The sequence below is a fragment of the Apodemus sylvaticus genome, chromosome 16, assembly GCF_947179515.1.
Source record: "Apodemus sylvaticus chromosome 16, mApoSyl1.1, whole genome shotgun sequence".
NCBI classification, from domain to species: Eukaryota; Metazoa; Chordata; class Mammalia; order Rodentia; family Muridae; genus Apodemus; species Apodemus sylvaticus.
The window spans coordinates 61,072,783-61,088,372 of record NC_067487.1 but is presented as its reverse complement, the minus strand read 5'-3'; the positions used below and the strand labels follow the sequence as shown (position 1 = coordinate 61,088,372).

The window sequence follows — 15,590 nt, the reverse complement described above, 5'->3', positions numbered from 1 at the left end:
CTGCCCCCAAGACAGTGTAAACAAAACAAAACAAGATGAAAATGGGAAAATTGTATAAACAAATGTTTAACCTCATAATGGTGAGTCACAGAAATGAGGTCCCTAGCATTGGTAAACTTCAGGGACTTTTCCATTTGTTCTCACACATGCTACCATTCATGAACCTCTCAGGCCACTATCTTGAACTAATTCCTCTAAAAATTCATCAAGGGCTGTGGGTGTGGTCAGCAAGAGACCATATAGCTCATGTGTTTAATATGCTGGATTCTTCTCCCAATACTGGAAAAACAAAACAAAACAAAACAACAACAACTACAACACACATACACACACACAACAACAACCACAACACACACACACAACAACAACAACAACAACCACAACACACACACACACACACACAGAGAATGAAGGTGCTTCATTACTATATAAAGTCCTGTCCAAGGTTGAGAGGCTTGGCTGGTCTACATAGTGAGTTTCCTCTCAGAGAAACCTCTCTGAGATCAACAACAATTAAAAGCCTCTACTGGTAGATGGGGTGGTGCATGTCTTTAATCCTAGAACACAGAAGGCAAAGGAGGAAGGCAGATTTTTGAGAGTTCGGGACCAGCCTATATTAGTTAGTGTGTTCAAGGCCAGTTAAGGCTACACAATGAAACCCAATTTAAAAAAAGTCTACTTTTCAAGGAACAGAAGTTTATTAATAGCCTGAGCTATGTATCTGCATCAGCACAATGCAGCATACAAAATGATAAAGCAGAAAACATCTAAACACTACAGCAAGAGGTCTTCAAAAATCAACCTACTCCTGCTTAGGATCGTCTATGGAATGTGCAGTTCAGAGGCATAAAGTTCACACTAGTCACAGGTCATTCTATGAGGTTAAACTGCAAATCACCAGGCTTCAGTGCAAACAGACATTTTCAAAATACACTCCTTCAAGACTGGGCAGATGGCTTAGTCAGTACAGTGCTTACAATGAGTCCTGATTTCCACCCCTAGGACCCACATAGAACACCAGGTAGCAGGGTGCACACTTGTACTCCCGGTGCTGGGAAGACAGAGACAGAGGGATCTTTAGGGACCACTGGCCAGCTAGTCTAGTCTAATAGATGAGTTCCACCCAGAAAGAGACCCTGTCTCAAAAAACAGTGGACAGCTCAAGAAAAGATATCTGAAGTTGGCCACTGGCCTCTAATAAATACACACACACACACACACACACACACACACACACACAGAGAGAGAGAGAGAGAGAGAGAGAGAGAGACAGAGAGAGAGAGAACAGATAGATAATTGATTGGTATTGATTGGTATTATTTCAGATAGAATTTACTGTACCGTGAAAGTAAAGAGATGCTCATAGCATGTGCTTAGAATCATTAGGATACCGAGACAGTGAGTCAGATAGCCTCTCTGGTAGCAGTAAGACGGGACCCCCTGCTGCTCCTGGGTGAATGGTAGGCGTGAGCAGGCGTCAAGAGAAGGCATGTGAAAGTTTGTAATACACAAAATTCATAAGCGGCTTCACGTAGGACACCTAAGATAATCTGAGACTACTTAGTATTCATGAAGGAAACTGTGCACTATCACATGAGCTGCAGGGGACAGCGCGGCTCTGGACAAACACACAAGAATGACGGCCTCACCAGTGATGTTCTGGAGAAAGAGCAGGGGGATATTTCTTTGGCAGCACAGCTGGATGAAGTGAGCACCCTGTAAACAACATAAGAACACCCGTTCTTTAAAAAACAAATGAACTCCTACCCACCCACACTTCCAGTCAGAGTTAAGAAAGAGCCCTTGCCTGGCTCGCCTGACCCCTGTGTACTGTAGCAACAGTTCAGTGCTGCCCCGTCACCAGGACATAACTGACTGTGGGTCTGCAAGGCCTTTCTATTTCCTTTCTATTCACCCTTGTCAAAGTGACTGGCAGGAACCTGCCCTCATTCTCCAGGTCTCCACTTTAGGAAGGGCAGAACACAAGCCCTCTGTGGTATCAAGGCTGACATGTACGTGTAGGCAGGGTGACTGTTTAAAATTCCTTCAGATACAATACTGTGTTAAAATAGACATCTTTCTTACTGTCACAATCCAAATAAATAAAATGTTTAGATTAGGTCAATGTTGGAGACTTCTGGCCTTGAGGTTGGGGAATTATTTAATAATCCCAGCATGTATTCTTTCCCTGTCTTATTTACCATTCCCGTGTGCTATGTTCTGTTTTTGCAAATCCCTTTACCTCTTCTACAAAGGTCCTGGCAGCCACACCATTGCAAGTGTTCATCCTCCATATAACTATGTTATTTCCTCATTGTAGAAATGAGGAAACCACAGAGACCTTTGGGGCTTATTTCAATAAAGGAAATGTCAGACTGGAGCCAAATAGAACTTTAGGGCTTACCTGTGCCAAGCCGGCAGACAAACCAGATTGTCTGTCTAGCTCTGGTCTGGCCTGATATTTACTTTACAGGAATGAATACACTACATACTCTCTCTCTCTCTCTCTCTCTCTCTCTCTCTCTCTCTCTGTGTGTGTGTGTGTGTGTGTGTGTGTGTGTGTTTTAAGACAGGGAATTTATATGTAGTCCTGGCTATCCTGGAATTCTCTATGTAGACCAGGCTGCTCTCAAACTCACAAACATTCTCCTGCCTCTGCCTTCTTGCTACTGCAAGAAGTAGTAAAATTAGAAGCATGTGTCACCACACCCACTTTTATATATACAGACATATATATGTACACACATGTATATTCTTTATACGTGTGTATTCTTTAAGCTGCTTATTTAGAAATTCTTAATATCTTTAAAAATACCATAAACTATTAAATGAAAACTGATAAAACCTCTATATATGGCAAAAATCATTTTTTAAAAAGAGAAAAACTAAAGAAAACAGTACACTGTTTCAAGAGTATTAAAGGTCCTTTGTAATATGATTATGGGTATAGCTCAGGCTGGCCTGGAACTACCGACCTATCTCAGCCTCCCAAGTGCTAGGCCTACAGGAGTAAACTACAGGCCCAGCTACCGTCTCCTTTCTTTGAGTTTGTTTTCATTTTATAATTAAGTTGGGAGAACTAAGTATGTATAGCAGGATACAAAAATTAGTTTTACTGCTAAAACATTTCTTTCTTTTTATGTGTGTGTAGGGGGGTTGTTTTCGAGACAGTGATTCTCTGTGTAGCCCTGGCTGTCCTGAAACTCACTCTATAGACCAGGCTGGCCTCAAACCCAGAAATTCGCCTGCCTCTGCCTCCCAAGTGCTGGGATTAAAGGCATGAACTGCCCTTTTTTTTTTTTTTTGGTTTTTTTTTTTGGATTTGGTTTTTTTGAGACAGGGTTTCTCTGTGTATCCCTGGCTATCCTGGAACTCACTCTGTAGACCAGGCTGGCCTTGAACTCAGAAATCCGACTGCCTCTGCCTCCCAGAGTGCTGAGATTACAGGCATGCACCACCACCGCCAGGCTAGGCAAGAACTTCCTTAAAGACAAATTTATCCTCAATTAGCCTAAGAGCATAACAGCCTGTTCCTCTCTCAGTAAGCGCACTGCTTTGTTGACTGAAAAGGAAAGACTGAGACTTTTTTGTTACAATATTTTATCAAAGTGCATGAGTTACACTTCCACAAGCTTGGGCGAATTTGAGGCAAAAATGTGAAATTAAGTCTTGAGCTCAGAGCACTAGGGACTCCCCCATTCACTGCTGAACTGCAGTAACAATGACTACAATCGGCACGTTACTGGAAAAGTAAAAACAACGTTTAAAAGATGATTGGAGAGGTTACAACTCGGAACCACAGACAAAGGATGTCAGAACCTCCCCAGCAAGGGGATGGGGGGGGGGGGGCTATAAGATGAGACACTCCCAGGGCAAGAAGTCCCTGCCTTCTCAGAACACTTCCAGGTAAGCAATTCTAATTCCAGCCTCTCATGGGAATCTTCCTAAATCACTCGATAGGCTTTAATAGTGACACACCCAGCTCCTCACACCATGTAAACTACCATAGAAACCAGTCCAACAGCACCACCAGTGCACAGTGCACACATGGGGTTCTGCTTCCAACACCAGCAGCAGTGCACAAACATACGCATGGGGTTCTGCTTGCTAAGAGATCCGGGCAATACTATAAAGCTCTCATACAATACATTTTAATCTATTACATGACCTTCAAAATTAATTATGCTAAATCAGTAAGTCTTAATGCATTTAACAATACTTGCCTTTTTCGCAGATTCAGAAAACAAAACTCCATTATTTCCAATGATGCCAACAGGGTACCCAAATATTCGGGCAAATCCTCAAAAGAAAATGAAAAAGAGTTATGTTTTCGAGGGGGACCGTTCTTTTTGCAACAGAGGCATACTGCACATTCTTTAATTTGAGATCAAAGGTAAAAATGTAAATAGAGGTGGTCTATGGGGGAAAAAAAAAACCTTTGTGGTTTTGTATTCCTAAAGGTACTAAGTTTCTTGTTTGTTCTGTTTATGCTTCTAGAAAGCCCATGTTCCATGTAAAGTTATCTATATTTACTTAGTCTGATTAAATGATTCATTTAGAACATGCACTCAGCACACATGTGAGTGCCCCCAGTGTACCAGAGACCAAAGTGTGCTGAAATATCTCTTTTTAAAGTTTAAAATATCTCAAACTTGGGCTGGAGAGATGGCTCAGTGGGTAAGATTACTGGCTGCTCTTCCAGAGGGCTTGGGTTCAATTCCTAGCAACGACATGGTGGCTCACAACCATCTGTGATGGGATCCAAGGCCCTCTTCTGGCATGCAGGTCTACATGTAGATAGAGCACTCATATATATATAAAAGAAATTAATAAATCTTAAAAAAATTGCAAAAACTCAAACTTTAAGGAAATTCTTTAACATCCAGTGGAAAAAAGATAGCCTTTTCAACAAATGGTGCTGGATCAATTGGAGGTCAGCATGCAGAAGAATGCGAATTGATCCATTCTTATCTCTATGTACTAAACTTCACTCCAAGTGGATCAAGGACCTCCATGTAAAACCAGACACACTGAAACTAATAGAAAAGAAACTGGGGAAGACCCTTGAGGACATGGGCACAGGGGAAAAGTTCCTGAACAGATCACCAATAGCTTATGCTTTAAGATCAAGAATTGACAAATGGGAACTCATAAAATTACAAAGTTTCTGTAAGGCAAAGGACACTGTTAAAAGGACAAAACGGCAACCATCAAATTGGGAAAGGATATTCACCAACCCCACATCTGATAGAGGGCTAATATCCAATATATACAAAGAACTCAAGAAGTTAGACCCCAGGGAACCAAATAACCCTATTAAAAAATGGGGTACAGATCTAAACAAAGAATTTCCACCTGAAGAAATTCGGATGGCCGAGAGGCACCTTAAGAAGTGCTCAACATCATTAGTCATTAGGGAAATTCAGATCAAAACAACCCTGAGATTTCACCTTACACCAGTCAGAATGGCTAAGGTCAAAAACTCAGGAGACAGCAGGTGTTGGCGAGGACGTGGAGAAAGAGGAACACTCCTCCACTGCTGGTGGGGCTGTAAGATGGTACAACCAATTGGAAATCAGTCTGGAGGTTCCTCAGAAAACTGGACATGAGACTTCCAGAGGACCCTGCTATACCTCTCCTGGGCATATACCCAAAGGATTCCCCAGCATGCAATAAAGACACATGTTCCATTATGTTCATAGCAGCCTTATTTATAATAGCCAGAACCTGGAAAGAACCCAGATGCCCCTCAAAGGAGGAATGGATATAGAAAATGTGGTATATTTACACAATGGAATACTACTCAGCAATTAGAAACAATGAATTCACAAAATTTTTAGGCAAATGGTTTGATCTGGAAAATATCATCCTAAGCGAGGTAACCCAGTCACAAAAGAATACACATGGAATGCAATCTCTGATAAGTGGATATTAATTAGCCCAGAAGCTCTGAATACCCAAGGCACAAATTGCATAACAAATGACTCCCATGAAGAAGTATGGAGAGGGTCCTGATCCTGGAAAGGATTGATCTAGCATTGGAAGGGAATATAAGGACAGAGAAAAAGGAGGGAGGTGATTGGAGAAGGGATGGAGAGAAGAAGGTTTATGGGACATATGGGGGGGGGGGGGGATCCGGGAAAGGGGAAATCATTTGGAATATAAACAAAGAATATAGAAAATAAAAATATTAAAAAAGGAAATTCTTTAAAAAGAATATTCTGATCTTATCTTCTATCTTTGTCCCTAGATTCTATATCTCTATCAACAACAACATTTCCAGTAGGACCCCAAGCTACACACACACACACACACATACACACACACACACACACACATACACAAGAAAGGGAAAACCCACAGTCTGTCATTTTGAGAGGTAGACACTTAAGGTAATTTCAGAGGAGGCCAGTTATTTTGCAAGCAGAAGAACCTGTTTGGAGAAAATTCTTTCCTCTTTAAACAAACCTGGGTTCTACTAGAAGCAGGTGCCAAGTGCTCAGAGCCCAAGAACTTACTGGCTATGCCTGGACACTGAGTCAAAGGCTTCTACCAAAGCCCCCCGCCTGGACTCAGCTGCTAGGCTCCAGTGCACAGCTAGGCTGGCCCAGCACAAAGCAGGTCCTCCAAGAGTCACACAAGGAAAATGAATAAAAAGTCTGTTAACATATGGCCTGGGTCAGAATGCTGAATTCTGAATGATATGCTTTTGTTTTTTACGTCTATCCTTGTCTGGATTTTATTTTATTTTTTTGCCATCATTTTTTATATGTGACAGAACACACTCTGAGGTCCACATAGGATACTCTGTATTTCTCAAGCCTAATGTTCCAGTCAAAGGCCTATGTATAATGAACGTCCTAAGTATTGACCCTTTAGAAACTGCTAAGGAGGAGAAGGCTTCTAAGAGGTCGGTGTAGCGATCAACGCTTAGTCCTGCTCTACCTGTAAAAGCACGGAAATCTGGCACATGAGGCCACCCACTTTTTAACCTCTTACAACTCAGCCCTCCCAACATCCTGTGGGGGCAGAAGTGAGTGAGCAGGGGCAGGACTGGGTGTCAAGGCTCAGACAGACTGGCTGAGTCCATTATGCCACGCTCTCAATCAAGGAAGGGCCTTTACTAATTATCTGACCCAAACAGAAAAACAGTATGTCATAGAAACCTCCTGGGCTTACAAGTAAGGAACTTACAGAAACACCCAAGGTTCTGACACCAAGCCCCACTCTCCCCTTGCAGGCCTCCTAGTGGTCTCTCCTTCCCCTGCCCCCAGCCTTACATGAATTCTGGCACAATGGAGAAAAGATGGGGGAACCAGCTATGTCCCCAATGCAAGGACACAAGAGTGCCATGGTCTTTTGACAGGAACTAGGCAAACACTTAGAAGAAGCCGACAGAGACAGCCCATCCATCTTAGAGGGCGCACAGTCTCCCTGGATTGTTTTAAACCGCCACACAATGAGGGCTACATCCTGCACAGCTGGCAGACAAATCCTGCCTATATATCAAACCAAAAGCTCTTAATCACTTAAACACCTAAAGAGAAAAACCATAAATTCCCCTTCCAGCATGAACCATTCTCTCGCTCATAAATCGAGCTAAGAGGAATTGCCAAGATCCAGTCCTAAGCCTCCAGGGACAGCTGCAGTTTGGATGTTTTGTAGCTTCTCTTTCCCTGATCTGCTAGGTTTTATTCAGAAGAAATACTGTATCTTCAGGCTTTTTACAGTCTAATAAAATTCACAAAATTTGTTCTGCCATTTTCCACTGGTGGATTATTATGAGTCTAGAATCTGTTTGAAATGGTTTCATTCAGAAGCTGACAATGCCTACACTTTAGACCAAAGATATAACTTGTATACACACTCTTTGTTTCCCCTGACATGGCACACTGAGCTGAATTTTCAACTTGGTGTTTGAATACATCTCTTAAGAGGGGCCTGGAAAGATGCCTCTGAGGTCAGGGACACTTACTCTTGCCGAAGACATGGGCTCAATCCCAGGCACCCACATTAGGTGGCTTAGAACTGCCTGGCCCTCCAGTTCCAGGGTATCCAATGCCCTAATGTAGTCTCCATGGTCACCAGGCACATATGTGGTATACATAAAGACATGTAGGCATACGCTCATACACATAAAAAAATAAATAAACCTTAGGAAACAAAAATATCTGTATCTTCTATGTAACTCTGGATGGACTGGAGCTATACAAGGAGACAAGGATGAAGTCATGAAAATAATTGCTACCCAGAGAACAAAAAGTACTGCAAATACTCTCTGCTGCTATCACGTCAAGGCCACAAGGTCACAGGTAAGAGTCTACATCAGAGCATCAGGCCGTCATCATTTTAAGCTCTTAGAATCCAGGAAGCCATTTGGGTACAAACCATCTTCATAAAGCAGTGACACTCGACAGCTGACTCACACGGTTATGCCTCTCCGGATAACAAAGCTCCTGGCGTGAGCTTTGTAGCAAGTGACTTCCAAGCTTATTTCCAAAGCAACGGAAAACATTTGTTTCCAAGTCTTCGCTTTCCTACCTGTAACTAGTGTGTCTCCATAGAAGGCCTTGAACTCACTGAATCTGCTTCCATCCACGATTCTAGCAATGACCTAAGAGGAGAAATAACAATGCTCCTGAGAAGTGACATCGCAAAAGCATGCCTGCAGTGACTGGAGTTATTTAGAAGGAAGGCAATTCACAGTGCTGCCTCGTTCAATCCCGTGCTGCACAGAAAAGCTCTTCAGAATTTCCCTTGACATGTGCATACTCAGTGCCTGGAGTTATCCCACACTGTGATGTTTACAGTATACATAAACGTCATGTAGGCAAATTCTCATATGCATAAAAAATAAATAACCCTTAGGAAACACAAATTATCTACAGGGAGGCTATGGGGAGACTGAACTCACTCAACAGCCTTTTGTGAAATTATACATTCCATAGGACTCTGGATGAACCACAGCCAAACAAGGAGACAAGGCTAAAAGAGTCTTGAAAACAGCCACACGCAGGAGACGCAGCAGAGAATCTGGGGCTGGTAGCTAAGCCCAGAGATCCAGGAGCCTGATCAGTGCCTTGGCAAGGCTCCAAAGAATCGATAAAAATCCAAAGCCCAGCGGAGGGCCTGGAGTCAGGAATGCTGGGTGGCTCTGCTTGTGACACCGTGTGCCAGGGTAAGTCACTTCTTAGAAAACACTGTCATTTACTCCATGACACTGCAAAGGTGATGAAGGGGTTCTCTGACAGCTGGGGAAATGGATGAACTGGTAGGAAAGTTGCCTGTACATGACGCTGAGACAAACGGTGGCTCCAACTGCAGCTCTGCCACAGGGAAACTCATCACAAGCCCCTTACAGCCCTGGGGATGCAGCTTGGAGGCAGAGTATTTGGTGAGCATGTGCGAAGCCCTGGATTCCATCCCCAGCACTGCCTCCTTCCCCCAAACAGTTCAGAGCAGTCTCTAAGCCTGTCTGTGACCCCACCCTCAATAGAGGATCACACTTAAATAGTATTAACTAAGCATGTGGCCTCTGAATAAAAAGCTGCTATTTTTACTCTTAAGCCTCAATAAATGTTCATGAAGTCTCGGTATGAGCCAGCCAAGAGACTGGCTACATATATTGTTAATCTAAAAGGAGCAGAGAGTTTATCCCGGAGTTTCACATAGGTCACATAGGTCTTTCAGTAGAACAGCACGCTTGGGGACCTGACTCCAATCCCAGTACCAAGAGAGAAGGCTGTCACACACGAAGCGTGTCCTATGCAGCTCTTGAATTCATCTGAGACGGTACGTACAACCCCATGACACTCGTGCTCCCTTAGCTGAAAAAATGAGGGGCTCATCCCGGCATCTTCTTCGCAAAAAGGAAAAGCTTACTTGACGTTAGCTTTTAGTTATTTTCCTAAATATGGGAGCAAAACAATTTTTTGGCCCTGCAGACCTTGTCAAGTGAACCTTTTAATAAACAATCAGCACACCACAGCGCCATTCTTATGCATGAAATTGAAGCACCCCAGAGGCCCCAGAAATCCAGGGCCACTTCGTTTAAAACCTCGGACTGGCTTTATAATGAACACCACTCTTATACATAAAGTATATTAGTTACCTTCAGAAGAACTCAAATTTCAGGAACAGACAAGTAATAGGATAAGAAGCCACTTGGGAAGGCTGGGTCACCACTGCCCCTGGCTGAGAGGACAAGGCCTCAGGGGCCAGGCTCTCTCGTATCACAGCAGCTGCGCTTGCTATGGAGGCTTCTCTGTGAGGCTCACTTATTACAGAGAAAATGGAAACATCACAATAAGTGACCAGCGAAAAGCAGCAAAGGCTACGCTTCCATTGAAGCACAGCGAGAAGCCGGCGAAGGCGGGGACCGGGGCCTGCTGGTTCTCTGCCTCTGAGGCTCAGAATCCATACTCAGGAAATGCTGTCGGGTAAGTGGAGAGTTCTAGAAGGGAATTCTCAGCCACCTCAGAGGATCCTCAGCACCATGTTTTTCTGTCTGGACTTAACTAAGAGTCAGGCTTAAAAGTAATTCTAAACTTTGTAACTGAGTCACGTTGCTAAAGTGGAATTTCTATAAAATCCAAGATTTAACAGTAGTAACAAAGTATTACTTAAATATCTGGAGGCAATCCTACAGTACAACAACACCTCACCAATTCATACAAAAAAAAAAAATCAAAAACCAAAAATCGAAAGTCTGTTTACCACCACTTGTCAGACACCACTTTGGGAATTGAAAGCTAGCCATAGAGAAATGGTTACTGAAGAAAATTTTAAGGATAAGTATATATAATGAGGAATCTCATTAAGATGATTTCCTAATTTAAAATATATATATTTTATACCAGAAAAAGTAGAATTTTAAAAAATTTATATACATGGATAAAGGAGATTAAGCATGTATATACATATATATATCAAAAATACATTATTATGTACTAGAAATACATTATAGTATTTGTGTGTGTGTATGTGTGTGTGTGTGTGTGTGTGTGTGTATACAGCCATCCCTCATCCATGAGGACTTGTTTTATATCTATATCCAAATCCACAAATGCTGAAGTCCCTTGCACAGAATGCCTTAGTATTTGAATATTTATATACATACTCCTTTAAAATTTGAATCATCTCCAGATTTCTTATAATAAATAACAGAAGATAAATGCTCCATATGATCAGCTGCTAAACTATGTTGTTTAGAGAATAATGATAAGAAAAAAATCTATCCATGATCAGGACAGAAAAATACCCTTTTTAAGGGTTTCTGAGCTGTGGTTGGTGGGACCCATGTCCACAGAATCCCCAGATATGGAGAGCTAACTGTATATACAGATTAAGCCAAAAATATCAAAATATTAGCTGTTCTTTCTGAATGAGAGTGCAAGCAATTTTATTTTATCTTCTGTGTTTTCTACCCACTGCACCCCCCCATAGCCCATACACAATAGTCTTATAATCAAGAGGGAAAGTAACTTAAGATATTAAAGCCTTCAGCAAAGAATCTCATTAAGATGATTTCCTAATTTAAAATGTATTCTGCCAGCTAGAGAGCTGAAGAAAATCAAAGCCTACACACTCCACGCCAACACTGGAAACTGCCACTCTAGCTTCCAGAAGGCTGTGTCACAATCTGTAACCATAGCAACACTTCCAACGATAATTGTCTACTCTCTGCTAATGTCATACTGATCTAAAAAGGTATGTTTTTCTCTTCTAACAGCTCACTGACATTTTGTCTATTTGGTGAAATGAGAACACTGGGAGAGAGTAGTTGAAAACGGTGTGACTGCCCTCGGGCATTCTTGCTGCCCACAATAGCATGAGTCCCACCCATGAGCAAACCAAGCTGCCTCACGGTACAGTGAAAACTCCCCAATCTCGGAGAGCCTTGCCTCACTTGCTGTTCACTGTAGACCAGCAACACCAGTTACACCAGCCAGCACTGCGCTCCTGGACATCACCACTCCTTACTAAGACCCACAGTTGTCCCTCTGCCTGAACAGAAACTTTAGACTCATGGCTTGGGTCCCGCCTCCCACGTACCTCTCGGACATCAAAGCTCCTCTTAAGGTTCGCACCAACTATTCCATACATCTCATCTGCAGGGAATAAGGGCTCTTCAGAAGGTTCAACAGTGACCTATGGAAATTTAAAACAAACAGCACTGTGTTTAAGGTCAGGACTCAGGACAGGACAAAGTGTTTCACAGGAAAAGGAAAGACAGAAAGGTTCTTACTCACATCCAGTTTCTTCTGATAATTGAGACTCCTCACAACCTTCCTTGTTAGGTGAAGGGCATGGTGGTCATCCAAAGCATAGTGGTCAGTGACCCCAGACTTTCTGCAGAGTAAAACACACTCTAGTAATCAGAACCTGGAAAAGGAGAGTAATTAAATATCACAGGTCCCAAGTACTCTCCCTGACCTGAGGATGATGGATGACACCTTTGCTTCTTTAACAGATGCTATCTTATTTTATTTCCATTATGTTCCTTGCAAAAGAGCCTCATCCTTACAAAGCATCATCTTACAAAGAGAGGAAAGCTAGAGGCACAGACACAGGACCAGCAGCAGCTGCATCAGAACTCACATCTTTGATTTCTCACCCTGACCTGAAGGCTGCAGGGCTTGCTCATAGGGCTTCTATCAAGGCTCATCCTGGGTACCTTAAACAGAATCATGTGTGATGCCCAACCACACCCAGCATGCGTTCACAGCACAGTCACATGACCCAGCAGCAGCCAGCTGAGGCCTTGGTGCAGACACCCACAGTGGTCTCTCCTCTCTCAAACTGCTGAGCTGCCTTCCTTCCAAGTCATATGCGCGAGTCGGCTCTGACTTGTAGTAAACAAGAAGGCGCAAATACACTGATCCTCGGATAACAGATAAAAATGGGAACAGATACAGTGGCTCTGTGAAAGTCATGGGAATTCTCAGTTATTCAAATCTAGCACACGAGGCATAAGCCTGGCTCTACGGATCAGTTCTGTCCCAAGCGGTGGCTTGTATTTCAGATACAGATTTACGAGGGCTTGCTCGGTCTCTCAGCTGATTCTCCAGCACCACGTCTGCCTGCACATTCCCCACCATGACAATAACAGATTAAACCTTCAAAACTGTAAGCCAGCCCTAATGAAATGGTTTCCTTTCTAAGACTTGCCGTGGACATGGTGTCTCTTCACAGCAACAAAACTCAAACTAAGACAGTATGGGTAAACCGTCACAAATGGTTGTGATATCTTGTGTAGGGAAGCTGTCCAACTTGTGAAAGTCGTTCTGGTGTTCTAACCAAGAGCAGAGACCACATTCACCCCTCCAGAGTACACACGGCAGCCTCTCCAGCTCCTAAATAGATTTTACAGCTCAAAATGCTTCACACATAATGGCAGCCGTAGCTCCTGACTCCTCGTTGCACTGTGATTCAGGAGAAATGGAAGCAGAAAGAAGATTCTAATTCAACATTAGATTCAATGCTTTCTAAGGAAAGATGCCTGAAATTTGCCATAACAGGAAAGAGAAATCTTGGATGAGACACTATGTAAATCTTTGTTTAAAATTAACTCTTAATGATGACTAAGCAGGTATAAACCATGTCGAAAGGACAGAGAAAGGAAAGAATTTGTGACTAATGTTGTGTTTCTTTTTTAATTTAAGGCAATCTTCCTTAGTCTCCTGAGTGCAGGGATTATGAGTGTGTCCAGCTTTAACACTGTTTGGTTTTGTGGATTTTAGTTATTAGTGTGTGTGTGTGTGTATGTGTGTGTGTGTGCGTGGTTAGGTGTGTGGTGTAGTGTGTTTGCACATGTATGGTGTTTGTCTGTGTGTGGGGGTGTATGTGGTGTGTGTAGTATATGTGTATGTGGTGTTTATCTGTGTGGGAGCGGGTGGTGGGGTGTGGGGTGTGTGGTATATGTGTGTTTGTGTATGTAGTGTGTGTCATGTATGTGTATGTGGTGTTCATCTGTGTGTGTGTGGTGTGTGGTGTATGTATGTAGTATGTGTGTGTGTGGTGTGTAATATGTGTGTTATGGTGTGTACACAATAGCACTCATGCCAAGACCCATGAGCCAAGGTCAGAGAACAACTTTCAGGAGTCAGCTCTCTCCACAGGGCTCCAGGTCTAGAACTGTGGTTGTCCAGCTTTCCAGGCAAGTTCTTCAACCCTATTTGTTCAAAGAGCTGTCACCGCCTCACTGCTTCCCCATGACTGCCAACAGATCGTCACGGACTACAGGAAGTAATGCTAACAGAGTATTCGGTGAGCACTAATGAGGAGGGTTCTAGTCCAGTCTTCGCTTTACACAGCAGCAGATGGGCCTCAAAGAAGTTCACCACCTCCGCTAAGTCACAAGGGCAATCGGGGAGACGAATGGAAGCTAAATTCCAGGGTCCAGACACTGAATTTGATGCACTACCTACAGCTTCACCCTTTTAAGATTGCTATAATGTAAAAATAAAAATTAATGTTCCCCGAACGCTACCTTTCTCTCTTTCTCCTGATTGAACAGCAAACTCGAATCCAGTTTATCCTACGCCCTGACTCGCTGCTTTTCCTCCCTCAGCCGGGTCTCTCCAGACAGAAGCATCACCCCAGCCAAGCAGAGCCCCCGACAGTCTCCTGTAATAGAAACTGGGCAGCTGCACGGCAGCACTGCCCCGAGCTCCCAAAGCTAAGCTCCCGGAAACCCCCAAGCGTCCCCCCAACCCAGGCAGAGCAGGTCTGTAAACACTGCTGAAGAGCCATTTCCATGCTAGGGTGTCATAAGCCATTTTTCCGTTAGTCTTCTTCAGGAAGGCTGGAAGCACGCCTGCACACCTACTTTGTAGTCGCTTCATTTGCTCGTTTCTCTTGTCAGCTGAACTAACTATGAATTCTTGAGGGCAAGGACTAGGCCTGAGTTTTTCTGTGTCACTGATCAGTCAGATGGGTGGTGGTGGCACAAATGCACACCTTTGATCGTGTGCAGGAAGCTCAGGAAGCAGAAGCTTGCAGATCTCTGAGTTTGAGGCCAGCCTGGTCTACAGACTGAGTTCCAGGCCAGCCAGGGCTATATTGAGAAACCCTGTCTCAGGAAAAGAAAAAAAAAAAAAAACCCAAAACAGCAAAAAGTTAAGTCCAGTACAATCAATCGACCCCCAACAAGGGCTGAATGAGAGGAATGAGGGAAAGGCTGAGGTGAAGGTCTCAAGCAGTCAAAAGCCATGGCCTTTGTAGGAAAGAATCCGTCCTTTCTCCTACCATGGTCACGGGCTTCCTGGGGTTAGGATGGCACAGAACAGAGGCCTTCTCATACCTGACTGATGGTCAGGTCACCTGCCCTTTAGGACACCCTGCTGCGTTCCTATATGCTTTAAGGGTAAGGAGAACTGTACAGTCTGAATTAATAAGTCTTAATCAGGCAGCTATTTCCTAACACGATCCTGCCCTCACGGCCTGCTAAGAAGTGTCTCAAACACCCCTAATTCTCGGCCTACAGAAATGTCTGACCCCCACTCCAGCTTCAAATCTGCTTCCCACCCCACACCATTGTCTTGAATGGGGGCGGGGGAGGGGGGGTGAAGTCATTTCCTCTCATCTTC

General features: G+C 43.5%; 1 protein-coding gene across 1 annotated transcript in view; it reads right to left on the bottom strand.

Annotated features, from left to right (window-relative positions):
* Positions 1-15,590, bottom strand: part of Mccc2 (methylcrotonyl-CoA carboxylase subunit 2) — a 74,067-nt gene that overhangs the window by 8,139 nt on the left and 50,338 nt on the right. Inside the window, exons 9-13 of the mRNA XM_052159875.1 lie at positions 12,252-12,351; positions 12,055-12,150; positions 8,542-8,614; positions 4,224-4,300; positions 1,650-1,716 (exon numbers count right to left, since the gene is read on the bottom strand). Of these exons, the coding sequence (XP_052015835.1) occupies positions 1,650-1,716; positions 4,224-4,300; positions 8,542-8,614; positions 12,055-12,150; positions 12,252-12,351 (413 nt within the window). The remainder of the gene's footprint in view (positions 1-1,649; positions 1,717-4,223; positions 4,301-8,541; positions 8,615-12,054; positions 12,151-12,251; positions 12,352-15,590) is intronic.